Raw genomic sequence first — 14090 nt, forward strand, 5'->3', positions numbered from 1 at the left:
AGTCTATTCTGATTTGAGTGTGGTAGGGTGTGCTCTGAGGATGAAAATACCCATCCTGAGATCTCAGCTTCTGGCAGGAGCAAGAAGAGCTTGTTCTTGGATCTCTACTTTAATGTTCATTTCAGCTATTTCTTCGTGGAAAAAAAAGAGAGATAAATGTTAGAAAGTCTGCCTTTAACTTTGTTGATTTACTTAGAGATATTATATGTTAATGTAAAGTTGTTTACGTTCTTCATCAAGTTTGAAACCCTTTAAAATAACTTTATTTCTTTACCCTCCTAATTAAAATGTGCATAACCATGTTGCTCTCAGGTGAGAAAGCTTATGAAATGGATCGGACAGCCTTTTTTTTTTTTTTTTTTTTAACATTCAGCTCTGTTCTTTGGGTAATTACGATAGGAGACTTAAATTTTATAATACCAACCAAGTGTAGGACATGAATGTCCTAGTGAACAGTTTTATTGTCAAGCGAGTGTCACAGCTTCTTAGGTAACAGCTGCCTGGGCCTGTTTCCCTTAAAAAACTAAGAAAGGGATATTAGCTCACATTTAGAAATCCTTTAGACTTCTGTTTGTTGAACTGTCCCCTTGAAAGCCTTTTATTTAATTGAGAAGCTGAAATATAAACGTTACCCAGTTGCCATGCACTAAATTATTAATAATGAGCATAGTTAAATGGTATTTATTTTGATATTTTAAAACTCAAATTTGTGTAGCAGCAGATAGCTTTTGGCATATGCTATTTTAAACAGTGTTCCAACGGCAGAATGAGTTGCAACACTACTTAGAAAGGTGCACACACACAAAATAGATAAAAAACATATAAGGGGACATTGAAATACATATGTACATATGTACAAATCAAGATTTTTTCTGTCAAAAATTAAACTGATGAAGAAAATAAAAATAAAAGCATACTTCAAATTATCAGTAACAAGTTATACTAAAAGTTTGCCCACAGTCAAAATATTTTACACTTTAGCTATTAAGAAGATAAAAGCTACAACATAAACTTTTAGAAGTTTCTTTTGCTGTGATTTCTTGTTAAAAAACAAATACTAATAAAAGCATGAAGTTTTATTTTTTATTTTGTTATATCAAAAAAATCAAGACAATTTTGTTAGTATTGTAACATAGACTTTAAAAATGTGTAGGTTAATATATTTTGGAGTATGAACTCTAACTCACTTGTAGAATTTTCTAAAACTTTGTTGCTACAGAATTTCATATTTACTGTTACAGCCTATCCTGTAGGAGATAGTTATAGTTGCAGCAGTTTCTTGGCAAAGCAGGGGTGGGGTGGGGGAAGAGAGAGGACAGAGAGGTGTCTCTGATTACTGAGTGCAAAGATCAGGTGTATGCTCAAGGCACCAGAGGGCAAGCTCCAGTTTTAAGTGAAAATGGCCTTGAAATAAGGGTAACACCCACCTTCACGGTCTTTCCATTAATCTGCACTGACCAGCAGAACAGGATCATTTAAAAATGCGGTGGCCACTGCATATGTACAAGTCATGTCTTTTCTACCAACTGTTAATAATTATTCCTTAAACAGCCGACAAAAACCCCCGAGCTAGGACTCCTGCTTAAAGAAATGTGTGGATATTTAATTTAATTCTAATATTCTTTTTTTTTTTTTTATTTTTACTTGGAGGATAATTGCTTTACAATCGTGGTGTTGGTTTCATTGGCATGAATCAGCCTGTGGCAGGTACACATATGTCCCCTCCCTCTTGAACCTCCCTCCCACCCCTCACCCCAGCCCACCCCTCTGGGTTGTCACAGAGCCCCCAGTTGAGCTCCCTGTGTCTTACAGCAAATTCCCACTGGTTATCTACTTTACATATAGTTAGTTCTAATATTCTTGAAGGGAAGAGCAGCTCACCGAAGTTGGCATATCTTTTAAACAAAATGATTGTCTCCAATGGCCAGTGCAGTTGGCGTTAAAGGCAAACTTTGCCCCTCTATACAGATGCTGGGCAGTCCTGTGAGCAGCACTGTCCCCCAGAGCGCCCATCACTCATTGTGTGGAGCAGTGTCTTTCTCTATGAGCACTGTGTGGCAGTTCATTCTTTGTATGAATCTGTGAATGGCATATGTCAGGCCAAAAAGACGACATTCCTATTCTGGGTAATAAATGGACGCCTTGTTGGTTTTTTTTTTTTTCCTTGAAGATCATGAGACAAACAAAACATGCTTGGCTGTCTAAAAATTTTCTTTGAAATAGAAATTCGAAAATAAAAATATCAGAATATCTTTGCAAACATATGATTGCTCATAGGACAAAACAGATGTATGTCATTTCAACAAGCACCCCAGACAATGAAAACTCCCTTTTGGAAGGGAATTCAGCTCTCTTTGTGGTCGGAGGGCCCTAGGAGCTAGAAAGCCTCCTTCGTCTCCTCTCAAGGTCTCCCGTCCCTCCTCTGAACTTAAACGGGGATCCCTGCCTGGAGTCCCAGCAGCCAGTCCCACAATTTGGTGTATCTGTCTTAGCAACCCAGGAGCACAGAAGCCGTGTTCTGCACCCACTGCAGCTTTCAGTTCGGAATGGAGTCGGCATCTGCTGTCTCGTCTGGCCTCCTCTCACACTTGCACGCCCGTGTGTCCAGAGCTGGGCCTGCCCCTGAGCAGGGACAGCAGAGCCAGGGCCGAGTGTGCCCGCTCGGCGCCGCCCCGAGTGGAGTGAGCCATGCGGATGCGTGGGGCGGGGGCCGGAGGGAGGGGAGCGGGGGACAGCGCCGGGCCGACTGCGCAACTGCTACAGCAGGTCCGACTAGTTTTAGGTGCCCAAAGGCAGCTTTGTTTCTCTAGTAACTCCGAGTAGCAAGCAGCAGACCTCAGTTGTGAACACTCATTTATGTCTGGCCTTACTATGTCTCTGTCCCCTTGCAGAAACCTGTAGCTTCTCAGAGTTGCTCTTTAATCCTCAGCTTTTTTTTTTTTTTCTTTCAAAAACCTTCATAGGTGGTTAACTGAAAAGACGAGGCTAAACCAGGCATTTGTGTGCTTCTGAGGAGTTTCATGAAGTAGAACAGTGAAGGGGAAGGGCTTCTGACTCTTTAGGACTCACACCCCCCCACCCCCCCACTCCCCCACTCACTCACTCACTCACTCAGTTGTCTCTGTGAACCTGTTCAACAAAAGTAAAAAGTATTACTTGATGGTGCCTGTGGTCAGAAAATTAAATAATGAAGCATTACTTGCTGCTGATCAACCTTTAGCCCCTTGCTCTGCTCTTCTGGCTGACTGCTTATCATTCCACGCCAGCCACAGCTCCCCGGCTTCAGGCAGGCCGGCTGGCGTACCCCACCCTGGTGTTTAGAAGTGTTGAGTTAAACTCAGGGAATCTGAAAGTCCCAAGGTCATCTCTACACCAGGACAGGTTTGCATAAAATTCTAGCCACGCCAATGAGATAACGAGGTGGCAACTGTTTTAATCTGAACCTGTCTTAGTAGTTATTCCGTTTTTTAATAATACTTGATACAGATTTGCTTTTCAGATTTCTTCCCTTTTCTTGAGGAGGGAACCTCCATGTTTGTGTACTTCTGTGTCTTCCTTGCAGTCACAGAAAAAGGGTCTGGCAGAGGAATTTGAGCACCATGGTCTGTAGCTGATGAAGAAGTTTTTGCACTGCCTCTGTGCTTGTCACGAACCTGGTGATGGTCTTTTCCGAATAGTTGTTTTTTTTTTTAACAGACTACTTTTTAAAATATTTTTATTATGGCCAGAAATAGAAAATAAAATAGATTTTACCAGATGACGGTTGTTAGCTGTCTAGCAGTAGTTGGTTAGCAAATTCAAAACGTGGATTCCTCAAGTGGCACCTGCCTTCTTGCTTTGGAAGCCTCTAAAGATAGGCAGGGTGAACAGAATGTTCAGGGGTGGCAGTGGGGTGGGGTGGAGGCAAGATCTCCTTAAAGGTCCTTGAAGCTCCTACAGGTTGAAGTTCTGAGAGGTAGTTTCCTTAGAAAATAAATATGTGTTGTTTTCAGTGTGGTATTCTGATTACTTTTATTATGTTTGAGTGACTTTGAGTAAAGTTCTGTGGGTCATTAGTTATGGATGCTCAGAAATCCTTTGGAAGAAATACTTTTTATCTCAAAATAGCCCCAAAGTAATTATTTTGTTTATTAAAGAAGGGCTGTCATATTTACAAAGTATCATTCACTGCCTTCAAGCTTAATTTGTATCCTCCTTAACTTTTTCTACTCTGTGAATTATTCAAGTGTATGAAATAAAGTTTAAGTTGTCTTTGTAAAACCTTATCAGGAGTCTGCCTAATTTTTAGAATTAACTTAAACATTCTGAATATGAATGTTACTTATATGAAATAGATATTTACATAGTAGAATAGTTGTTTCTTCCCTTTCGTGTGTGTTAGTCACTTCAGTTGTGTCCAACTCTTTGCAACCCCATGGACAGTAGCCCACCAGGCTCCTCTGTCCATGGGGATTCCCAGGCAAGAATACTAGAGTGGGTAGCCATTCTCTTCTCCAGGGGATCTTCCCAGTCCAGGGATTGAACTCAAGTGTCCTGCATTGCAGGCAGATTCTTTACCCTTTGAACCACAAAGGAAGCCCTTCCTCCCTCTCAGGCGTCTCTGAAGTATATTTCTTTTACCTTGTACCTTAAATTTTAATATGCTTCCCTGGTGGCTCAGATGGTTAAGTGTCTACAATGTGGGAGACCCGGGTTCGATCCCTGGGTTGGGTAGATTCTCTGGAGAAGGAAATGGCAACCCACACCAGTACTCTGGCTGGAAAATCCCATGGGAGGAGCCTGGTAGGCTACAGTCCATGGGGTCGCAAAGAGTCAGACACGACTGAGTGACTTTACTTACTTACTTACTTAAATTTTAATACTCATATGTCATATTATAGAAATGTGATAGTTTTCTTTTTAGGGATAGTTTTCTTTTGAGGAATTCAGATTTAGACTATATACAATGTTTAGACTTACTCAATGAGTAAGTAAAGAATATTTCTCTGGTTTTTCTCTTTAGATTGCATGTAGAAGTTAGAAGATAAAGTAAGTTCTATATTTTTGAGAAATATAAAGCATATCTTCTTTTAAGTGATTTTTCACAGTATTAAAGCATTCCCAATTTTAAAACAGAGGAGATTAAAAATTAATAATATCCCTTAAAAACACTTTCATAAAAACACTCCCTAATGTAGCATACTTAGTTTTTGTTAGTTTTATTCAGTGACAAGTTAGTTGGCTAACAAAACCTAGAAGGTAGTAATCTTTTGTTTTAATTAAGATGAAATTTTATTTTCACAGATTTGTTCTAGCAAATTATGTTTACCTGTTTTGGTGTGACCGTTTTATGTATCTGAAGGCCTTCTTTAAAAAAAAAAAAAAACACCATCACATACTTTTGGCAAAGCATTTGGTTTCAACCCTAAGCCTTTTCCCCTCTGACATTGTTTATTAAGGGTCTCTAGTGTGAGCAGAAAAACAAGGTATCTTTGGGGAAAAGATAGTACAGGAGAGTTGAAACCAGAATGCCATCCAAGCAATTATAAGTACTGGAGAAAAAAATGTTTTCATTATGCATGGGAATGGGGGTGGGACAAGAGTGGTTGGCCTTTACTGGCATATAATCTTAAGGGAAAGAAATTCAAATCTAAGAATTCCTTCCCTTAATGTTAATGAGGCTTTAGATTCAGCATGCTAAAGCTGAGTTCCTGACAACAAATTAGTGTGGAATAGCATCATAATTTTAATGTCTATAATAATATATTATTTATAAAAATAATATTATAATGGTTCATATTTACCAAGTTTCCTATGGAAAGATTGGTGATAATAGGTCATCTCTTATGAACATACAATATCATAGAACTTCAATACCTCAAACAGTGATGTAATTTGTAATTTGCATAGGGAGAATTCCAGCAAGTTATACAATCAACTTGCTTCATGATCTCTCTAAGGTTACCAGTGTTTTACAATTTAACGGCTCCTCCCCAATATTCTTTATGAAGTTTTCCCAAAAAACTGCCAGAAGCCATTTCTGTTCAGTGTGGAGGCAATTTCCTGTTAATACAAAGCAATTGGATTGTTGAAGGCTTTTCTATCCTAGTAAAATTCCTACTGCTAACCTTGAGACTCATTGTGTTGTTGGAGATCACTTTAGGACCCCCACTGGAAATTCTGAACTACTGGCTTCTCCCAGTCCGCATCTTATGACTCAGGTTGTATGTTTGTTGTGTGTGTTCTTGCTTCAGGAATCCTCCAGGGATTTTAGTCATGGGTTTTGAAACATCAGTGTTACTTATATACAGACAACAACCTTTTCTTTATACAATATTTCCAGATTTTGAACCATAGCATAATATAGTGTGGTCTTGGCAGGGCTCTTGGCTTGTCAAGCAGTGTCCTATGGAGACCTGAATTAGGGAACAGTCTTGGAAATGTGTATACTTTGAGATCTGTAGATAGAAATTGCGGTGAATAATCAGAATTCAGGAGTGCCTGTTGCTCTCCTGCGCCCCCTTGTGGTTAGATGTGATACTCTCTTTCAAAGCTGAAGAGGAGCTCCAACTTGTAGTGGGCATGCTTGTTTACAAAGAGCATTTATAGCTTTCTTCTGTGTAAAATAGCTTATCAAGTTAATATCATAGTTCTCACTGAGGGTATAAATAGTTTATTGTGTTTGACTTTTTTTTAAATTTGTAGAATTTTTAAAATATGTATTGATGTGTGTGTACATGTTTTACCTTTTTATTATGGAAAATTCCAAACACACTCAAAAGTAAATAGAGTACAGTACATCCCCTTGTGCTCATCATCGGGCTTTAACAATCATCAATATTTTGTCAGTCTTGTTTCATCTTCATGGTCTTTTTTTTCTAGAGTATTTTAAAGCATATTCCAGGCATAGAATCTTTTTTTTTTTTTTTTGCTCATCTTAAATTTAGAAACTGTATAATTCGGCTCAGTCTTTTACTTTAGGTGTGCAGTGCTTTTAGTCAAAATTGTTACATAAACTAAGAGAACTGTAAACATCCTCAGTATCTTTGGAAGGTGACTGATGTCCCTAGCTTCCTAAGAGTTAGGTCTAAAACCTATACCAGTAAGACAGGATATTAGAAATATTTTCTATTACTTAACAGTTACATTCTAAAAAACCTGTTTCTTTCCAGATGTTTAGTAACAAGGCCATAATTTATTCCTAAGAAATATTCACTTGAAATATTATCTCTCACGATTTGTTTACTAAATGCAGTTATCCACATTTGAAAATGTCCTTTTCTTTTTCCAAGAGGAAAGGTTATGTTTGACAAACCAGTCAGAAACCGTCTGCAATTTCATAGAAGTAGATAAAAGTCCTAGGAGGGAAGGCAAGAGTTTCTTACATCCCCAAACAGTAAAAGCTGTTGTTTTAATTGACTTCAAGGTTGACTTCCTGGCCGAATTTCGGTTTGTCTCCAGGCTTTAAGACGCTGTCGAGAAAGCCCGGGGATTGTTCGCCGCGGGACCCGTCCGACTGGAGTCTGATCACGGATGCGCGGCCGCGCGCTACCCGCGGCAGAGAGCGCCGCCGGGAGAGCCCGGGGAGGCGCCTCCGCAAACAGTGGTGTCGGGTTACAGCCTCGGAGCCGCGCCGAGCGCGCCTAACTGGCTTGATCTAGTGACTGGCTTCATAATTACATTGCTGATTTGTTAGGGAAGGCTTTGTCTTACTTAGCAATTAGCATGGATGTTACTGCAGGGACCTCATCCTGGATGAGCTTGGGCTTAAAAAAAGAAAGAAAAAAATAGGCTTCCCCGATAGGGGCAGCTTTAGGGGTTCAGTTACTTACCCTCCCTTGTCTTCTGGGAGTAAACACGCAGAGGCTTTCTCCCTGTTGGAATTTTGCCCGTGTTTCTGCCATTCCCGGAGGCCGGAAGCAGTCGCTTTGGGGTCTGCAGGCAGCCTGGGGGAGTGCTGACCCCCGCACGGCCTCCCGGAGGCTCACCACCAGGAATTGGGGGAACTGCACGGGTCACAGTGCATGGAACATCCCCGCTGGCAGATCCTTGCAGGCACCCCACTTTCTTTTTTAAATTAATTTATTTTAATTGGGGGATAATTACAATATTGTGATGCTTTTTGCCATACATCAACATGAATCAACCACGGGTATACATATGTGTGTCCCCCATCCTGAACCCCCTCTCCCACTTCCCTACCCACTCTTTTCCTCTGGGTTGTCCCAGAGCACTGGCTTTGGGAGCACCCCACTTTCTGTCAGCTCTCTCCCAGATCTGCCAGCACCCCCCCGCCCCCCCCCCCCCCCCGCATGTCCCTTCAGGGTGTCCTCTAAGTCGTGTCCCCCCACCCCCACCCCGCGGCTTCTGCTGTTACCTGGGGGAGGAAGGGTGTCAAAAGCCTACCCATTATCAGATTCCTGAGTGTTGGATGTTGATTAAGGTGTAATATTTTAACAGTGTAGAAAGTTGTCTAAGGGAACCTGGCTTCCCCTGTGGAACAAGGAGGGGGCCTTTCCTTCCTGCCTGGGAGGTGATGTGTGGCCAGCTGACAAAAGAGCTCTTCCCAGAGTTCGCTGGAGGCTGGTGGCAGGCGTCCTGTTCAGGAGCAGGGGCTGCACTTGGACCACCTCAAGAGCAGGACCCAAAGCACACCCTAAGGCAGGCGTCAGAGAGGAGAGATGAGAATGTTCTGTGTTTCAGAAGTTGTCTCATCGGCATTTGTAGCCAGCCTCTCTCCTGCTCTGGAGAGACTGTCACCCACTCAGTTTTGCCAGGGGCAACTTCTTTCTTCTTCCACTGCCCCCGAAAGAAACTGAAAGCATGCGTGTGTTTCCATTTACAGGACTTTGGGTTTGGCGGCTCAGGATGTCTGAGTGAGGAAATAGCCTCTGCTAGCCTGGTTGAAGACACTCGTCACACGTCATAGCTTCTTTTTTCTTCAAACTGGGTAGCTCTATGAGGAAAAGGCATCATTCTGAGTCATTAGCGTTACTGTGAACGCCTCGTTTTTATAATTTTTAGTGTCAGCATGGGCACTTCTGGACCCTTCAGCAGCCAGTAGTCACACCACTTGTCACACAGGACGGTGTGGTTGAGGAGACCCAGGACTCTTATTAGGAGCCTTTCACTTGAGAGCTGTTAACCAGTGACACGGGCATACAGAAACGTGCACAGGTCCTGAGTGTGCAGGCCAGTGACTCATCGAACAGCAGACGCCAGCCTCTTCACCCTGGTGAGGACCTAGAGCGAGACCCGCTCCCGGGGAGCCCAGAGCCCCACTAGGAGCTACCCTTCCCTGACGGCAGACACCAGGACTGAGCTCTGCCCTGTAAACCGACTGTTGAGACAACATGTCACTTAATCGTGAAGCCCGCTATGCTCCTGAGAAAGGAAAACCCTGGATTTCTACTTGTCACTTACTGGTCCAAAAGGAAATTGGAACAAGCTCTTGAAAATGTACACAAGGTACAGACCATCCAGCCTTGAGGTGTTTTAAAGTAATAACTTTCAGGATTCCCCCGTGTGCCCCGCCTCTGTGTGTGGACGAACGAGTGTGTGTGAGCATCGGGTGGTGCGGAGCTGGGAGCCCTTTCCACGTCTGCCTTGGTGTGCTGGCCGCTTGCCGCCCCTCCTGGCTGCCTCTTTGATCATATGGTCAGTCTTACCCTCCCCAGTGATTTCCTCCCTTCAGAAATTGGAACTAAGCTATCAATCCTGACCTTCTTTTAAAACACCTTTTGCAGCATTAATTCCCGTGGTTACTGAGTAGGATTTTCCTTCTGGAGGGTTTTCCTTCTGTTTGGGGTGATAACTGTTTGGGGGGATAAACTGAGTTAAAGTCTTTTGCATCTTTTTTTGACCCCCCCCCCTCCACCCCCACTGAGCCAGAAAGCCAGCCCCCATGGTGGGCCGGGGCAGGCTCCCAGTTTGGGCCTTTCATAAGCCCCAGCGGTGATGCTGCCCTCAGGGGCCACGCACAGCCCCTCCGTGCACCTATCAAGTCAGCGGCCCCCAGGCTCTGGGCCTCTAGGAAGCACTGGTGGCCACAGCGGGCTGCAGGTTAAAGCAGTGGGTTTTGTTGTTAGTGGGGATTACACAAGTGGTGGTTTGCAAAAGTGGATTTAATATTGTTAATTTTAAAATCATAATTAGTTCGTGGGGAACCTGGTGCTCAGCCATTCGTAGACAGCCTTTTGGGCTGGGGTTTTGTATGGAGCAAAGCAGCTCTCTCGCTGCGAGCTATTGAAAGTCAGCCCTCGACAGAAGTGTTTGTATTATTACAATAACCAAAAAAAGGAGGGGAAAAAGAAAATCGTAACATTTATTTTGACAGTTCAAATAATATTAAAGGACGGTGTTTTAAACAGTTTTTCCAAGGCATAGCTGTAAAATAATTGAAAAAACACTGAGTTTAAGAGAACTTTTTTGATTGCTTGTTTTTTCTTTTTTTTTTTTTTAATGTTTGCGTCTTTTTCCTGTAGTGCTTTAAAAATGTAAAAGCTATGAAATGCTCCTTTTAACACATGGGTACTATTTCAGTTTCTCTCAGGACACTGGGCCTCACTACCATTCACTCTGTGATCACGGCAAGAAGAACCTAGGCCCCAGTGAGCTGGTGGTATCACATGTATCAGTCTGAGAAACTGAGATTTATCATTAAAATTGAGCTTAGGACATCTTACTTCTGCATGTAGTCTTTCTTTTTTGATGTCAGTTGCCATCACAAAGCTACTCATTCTTTGTTTCCTTACCTGCTTAGGCACAAATAGGGAAGCAGTTTAAACTCAAGATTTAATTGAGTAAAGGTATTCTCAGGCTTAAATATGAAATAGCTGGGTGGAGAAAAAAGGAAGTCGTGGTTGTCAAAATGAGGTCCCTAGACCAGCATTACCTGGAAACTTGCTGAAAATATAGAGCTCGGTCCTCCACACTAGACCAAATGAATGAGAATCTAGGATAGTGGGGGGCGGGGGGAGCATTCTTTTACCGAGCCCCCTCTGTGAATCTGATGCTCACTCAAGTTTGAGAACTGAAGAATGAGAGAGGCACGCACAGCTTTCTGGATGCAGGGTCCTTGCCCACCCTCAGTGCCTCCGGTCCCAACAGATCTTACCCAACGCCTGCCCTGTACAGCTGTGCCCTCTGAGGTTCGTTCAGACTTCCCCTTTGTCATACCCTCCCTTCACGCCAAGTTTACACCCAGAGCCAAAGACACACATCTCTGTTTTTGTTTTACAGTCCGTCTCTGGCTGTCCCTCAATGTCTTTTCTCATTCTTTCCATTTACTATTCATCCAGTCGCTATTTCTGAAGCATCTTCTGTGTGTCAGGGACTGCCTTACCTTGAGGATACAGAGATGAACAGAACTGTCTAAAACCCTCAGACAGCTTACCGTCTGGGGTGGGACACGTTCACCGAGAGGCAATCCTGCCTTAAGTATAAACCTCAAATCCTATCTCTGGAAGTCTCTCCCCGGTCACCCAGTCTGTACTGATCTCTGATTCCTGACTGTGGGAGTCATTAGAATCTGGAATTGCAAACCCCCAAATAATATCTTTTCCTGCTTCTCTGGTTCTTTCTCTTCTGAGGAATCGCCTAGTGACATGTTACTGTTGACCATCTTCCCTGGGCAGATTTGTAGCATTTGAGGGCAGGGTCTTTCCTAGTGAAAGTGGCTTGACTGAAAGCCAGGTTTGGTATCTGGAGAGTTTTATTCACTATTAAACCTCCTGGAAAACTCCCACAGAGAAGTGTCCATTTGTATTGCTCCCTATGAGTTTTTGTTCTCTCTTTTCAAAACTTAGATTGCTGCAGTTAATACTTGCCAAAATTTATGTTAAGCAAATCAGAATGTTAGGGGTTTGTTTCTAACAAGTTTATTGGGGAGGGAAGGTATTTTACCTTGAACTGTATATTAATAGCCAGTGAATATTCAATCAAAAGAGTGACTGTGGTTAGTTTTAGACCCCTCTAGGTGGGCAGGAAAGGGAGCGAGCACGCACCTCACTCCTCCATGTCAGGGTCTCTAACCACCCTGAAGTTCCGGATCTCCTTTGGGCCTTCTACTGAAAGACTGGATAGAAGACCACGGGCTTTGGGCCTGGGTCTTCACAAGTCGAGGGAGGAGGCAAAGTGAGGTGCTGAGTCTCGGGGTAGCCTGGAAACCAACTTGTCACAAGCTCCTCTTTTCAGGGAACTCCAGGCTACCATCCGGTGTCCAGTTCCACTCCAAGGGGCCTCTGGTGCAGGAACAGCACACACCTCCTGCCACACCCCCACCCCTGTTACCCTGAAGCCCTTAGTGACCTCCAGCTACTGCTCCATCTTCACTCTGCAGCCAAGTGGGGCCTTTTAAAAGGTCACATGCCTCTCCAGTGGCCTGAAGAGCTACTGCTGTTGTCTTGGAGTGCCTGAGGAGAGGCTTTGGGCAGCCTGGCCCTCGTATTTTTGAGAGGCTTGTCTTGTCTTTGAATCGTGTCTGTTCCATGTTCACACATCTCCAAGTGAGGGTCCTTCTCACCTCCCTCCCACTTCCAGGAATTGGAGGCCTCTTCTGAAAGTGGGCAGACAGAACTCTGAACAGCATGTTAAGCAAACTTTGGGAAAACTTTTTTTTTTTTTTTTTTTACAAATTTTAAATTAAAAAAAAAAATGTAATGTTCTACATAAGAATGTGGGTTAGATTTTACCATGTCATTTTTCACTCCTTTTTGTAAAAATGTAGCTAGAGTTCAGATTACAAATCAGGATTGTGTGCATTTTGGAATCTTACTGGGTGTGTAGAGCAGTTTGCCTCATAAAACAAAATAGAAAAATGAAGCCAAACCTGCTTTGAGAGATACTCTATCATGGGTCCTTATTTACACATTTGAGAAGCATCCAAGATTCAGTTCATCTATCTGTTCCTGCTCATGGATTTGGCGTACCCAGGTCCTCCTCCTTCCCCTTCCAGACAGCATTACAGATGTCTTATCAGGCTTTCTCTAAATCATTCGGATCCATATCACATCACAGAGCTGTGACCAGCTTTGTTGTTGTCGTTGTTTAGTCGCTTAGTCATGTCCAATTCTTTGCGACCCCCTGGACTGCAGCACACCAGGCTTCCCTGTCCTAAACTGTCTCCCAGAGTTTGCTCAAACTCATGTACATTGAGTCGATAATGACCAGCTGCTGCTGCTGCTAAGTCACTTCAGTCGTGTCCGACCCTGTGCGACCGCATAGACAGCTGCCCACGAGGCTCCCCCGTCCCTGGGATTCTCCAGGCAAGAACACTGGAGTGGGTTGCCATTTCCTTCAATGCATGAAAGTGAAAAGTGAAAGTGAAGTCGCTGAGTCTTGTCTGACTCTTAGCGACCCCATGGACTGCGGCCCACCAGGCTCCTCCGTCCATGGGATTTTCCAGGCAAGAGTGTTGGAGTGGGGTGCCATTGCCTTCTCCGAATGACCAGCTAGATCATTCTAATTGGAAATCAGGTGCTTCTCACAGTGAAGTATCTCTCTGAAAAGTATCTCCATCGATCTCCCTCAGCCATGAGAATTTGGCTAACCATGCCTGTAGTACCACGTGCTTTTTAAATAGTTAAGTTCTATGTGCTTGCTGATTATTTCTAGAGAAATGTGAGTTATTGAAAAAGTCCTGTTGTTTTTTTCCTGGTAACAAGTCTTTAAAAGACAGTTCTGTGTGAATGACTGAAAGAAAGGAAACATCTGCATTGTCTTTCCTGAGTGTTACTTCTCCTTCAGAGAGCCAGTAAACATTTAAAGTAGCCATAAGCTTACATACTTGTTTTGAGGCATGTGTTTGGTTTACATTTTGGGACAGTGCCTCTCAAACTTTCTGTGATGAAAGACCATCTTCTTTGTGTTTTCCTCCTTTATGGACTAATACTTCAGTGAAACCTGACAGAATACTGGAAAAATGAAATGAGTTACACGGATGTAAAAATAGAAGCCTCATTTTAAAAAGTTTTATTTACAAAATATAATTACTCTGTAAATCTGCCATAAAAATTTCTAAGCAGTACAGAATTTCTACTTACCTCATTGTGAACCAGTAATAGTTTGTAGACTGGTTCCATCTATGGATCACACTTTGAGAAACACTGTTT

General features: G+C 42.9%; 1 protein-coding gene across 4 annotated transcripts in view; it reads left to right on the forward strand.

The window, feature by feature from the left end:
- The window catches only part of SERTAD2 (SERTA domain containing 2), a 115962-nt gene that overhangs the window by 94069 nt on the left and 7803 nt on the right, over positions 1 to 14090 (forward strand). For 2 of the 4 annotated variants that reach the window (XM_086326335.1, XM_086326336.1), the window contains exon 2: positions 8825 to 9447. The exons of the other annotated variants lie outside the window; for them this stretch is intronic. In XM_086326335.1, coding sequence (XP_086182461.1) covers positions 9437 to 9447 — 11 coding nt within the window. In that variant the 5' untranslated portion in view covers positions 8825 to 9436. The remainder of the gene's footprint in view (positions 1 to 8824; positions 9448 to 14090) is intronic. 4 annotated transcript variants of the gene reach the window in all.

This window comes from Bos grunniens, chromosome 11 (assembly GCF_055505025.1).
Source record: "Bos grunniens cultivar Pamir isolate PY7600 chromosome 11, Bosgru_T2T1.0, whole genome shotgun sequence".
NCBI lineage: Eukaryota > Metazoa > Chordata > Mammalia > Artiodactyla > Bovidae > Bos > Bos grunniens.